The sequence below is a fragment of the Phoca vitulina genome, unplaced genomic scaffold (assembly GCF_004348235.1).
Source record: "Phoca vitulina isolate PV1807 unplaced genomic scaffold, GSC_HSeal_1.0 scaffold23, whole genome shotgun sequence".
In the NCBI taxonomy this organism is placed as follows: Eukaryota; Metazoa; Chordata; class Mammalia; order Carnivora; family Phocidae; genus Phoca; species Phoca vitulina.
This window is the reverse complement of record NW_022589726.1, coordinates 16537180-16538701: the sequence shown is the minus strand read 5'-3', so window position 1 is coordinate 16538701 and position 1522 is coordinate 16537180. Positions and strand designations below refer to the sequence as shown.

At 38.6% G+C, this 1522-nt stretch overlaps 1 protein-coding gene across 1 annotated transcript in view; it reads right to left on the bottom strand.

Annotated features, from left to right (window-relative positions):
- Nucleotides 1-821: 821 nt before the first annotated feature.
- LOC116642201 (olfactory receptor 9K2-like) overlaps nucleotides 822-1522 on the bottom strand; it is a 1012-nt gene continuing 311 nt past the window's right edge. The window contains 1 exon segment of the mRNA XM_032420381.1: nucleotides 822-1522. This exon segment is cut by the window's right edge and continues 11 nt beyond it. Within this exon segment, the coding sequence (XP_032276272.1) occupies nucleotides 822-1522 (701 nt within the window).

Sequence of the window (1522 nt, the reverse complement as noted above, 5' to 3'; positions counted from 1 at the left end):
TATATAACAAAAAATGAATTATCTTTATTTTTGGTTCATTTTCATTACAGTTTTCTTGTGAAGAGGGAGGATTTGCAAGAATAATTGATCTAAGGGCTCCTGGGTGGCTCAGTTGGTTAAGCGACTGCCTTTGGCTCAAGTCATGATCCTGGAGTTCCGGAATCAAGTCCTGCATTGGGCTCTCTGCTCAGCAGGGAGTCTGCTTCTCCCTCTGACCCTCCCGCCCCCATGCTCTCTCGCTCTCATTCTCTCTCTCAAATAAATAAATAAAATCCTTAAAAAAAGAATAATTGATCTAATCCAGAGAAACCATTAAATAAGTGTGTCAATCTTTCAGCCTCTGGATAACTGAGCAACTCACAGGTCACCCTTAAGACTCTGTATGCTCTAGAGTATCTGTTTCTCTCATCCAAAACTCAAAAAGATTTCTTCAGTAAACCTGATATTTTGTTCTGTCTTATTATATCAGATTTTGTTACATCTACCAATTATATACATTATATAACATTTGTTACTGACTTAAGATAAACAATACATCCCAACATCATCCTTAGAGAGCCAGTAGCAAACTTGGAATATATTTTTCCTAAAATCAAATTACATGGCAAACATGATATTTATCCAAATGAAGATGAAGTACAGAGAAAGCCATTCCACTACAAAATCAACAGTCAGGAAAAATATCGTCTATACGTATTCGTCAACTGTAAGTACATGGGATTCAAATAAATAAACTTTCTAAAATTAAATATTTCAAAATCATTGGCTGCATTCTTTACATTGATGCCTTCCCAAATTGTCATAATATTCAGGCCTTTCAGTTATATCACTGTTAATATAGAATTAAATAAAAATATTTTCTTCCCCAGGATCTTTCTCAGAGCTCCTTTGACATCTTTGTTTCTCAGGGAGTAAATCAAAGGATTCAACATGGGAGTGACTAAGGTGTAACATAAAGAAGCCACTTTACTCGGCTCAGGAAATCTGTCAGGGATGAAATACATAAAAGTGATGGCACCATACAGTACACTCACAACTCCTAGGTGAGAGCTGCAAGTGGAGAAGGCTTTCTTACGTCCCTCAGTGGATCTTATCTTTAGAACCGTGGATACAATATACATATAGGACACAATAATGACAATTATGGTAGGCAAAATAATAATGCTGCATAAGAAAAAGGAAACCATCTTATGAAAGTAGAGATCAGAGCAAGAAATCCTTTGAAGTGGACGGTCATCACAGTAAAAGTGGTCGATGGCTCGGGAAGCACAAAAGGACAAAGTAAATGTCATGCTGGTCAAAACAATCAAGCTGACATAGCCACAAAAATAGGAACCAGCCACCAACTGACTGCAGAGACGAGCTGACATCTGGACAGAGTAGAGGAGTGGGTTGCAGATGGCAATGAAGCGGTCGTAAGCCATGGCTGCCAGGAGAAATCCTTCAGCCACAATGAACAAGGCAAAGAGAAAGAGCTGGGTCATACAGCCTGCAAAGGAGATGGACTTGCTCTCAGACCAGA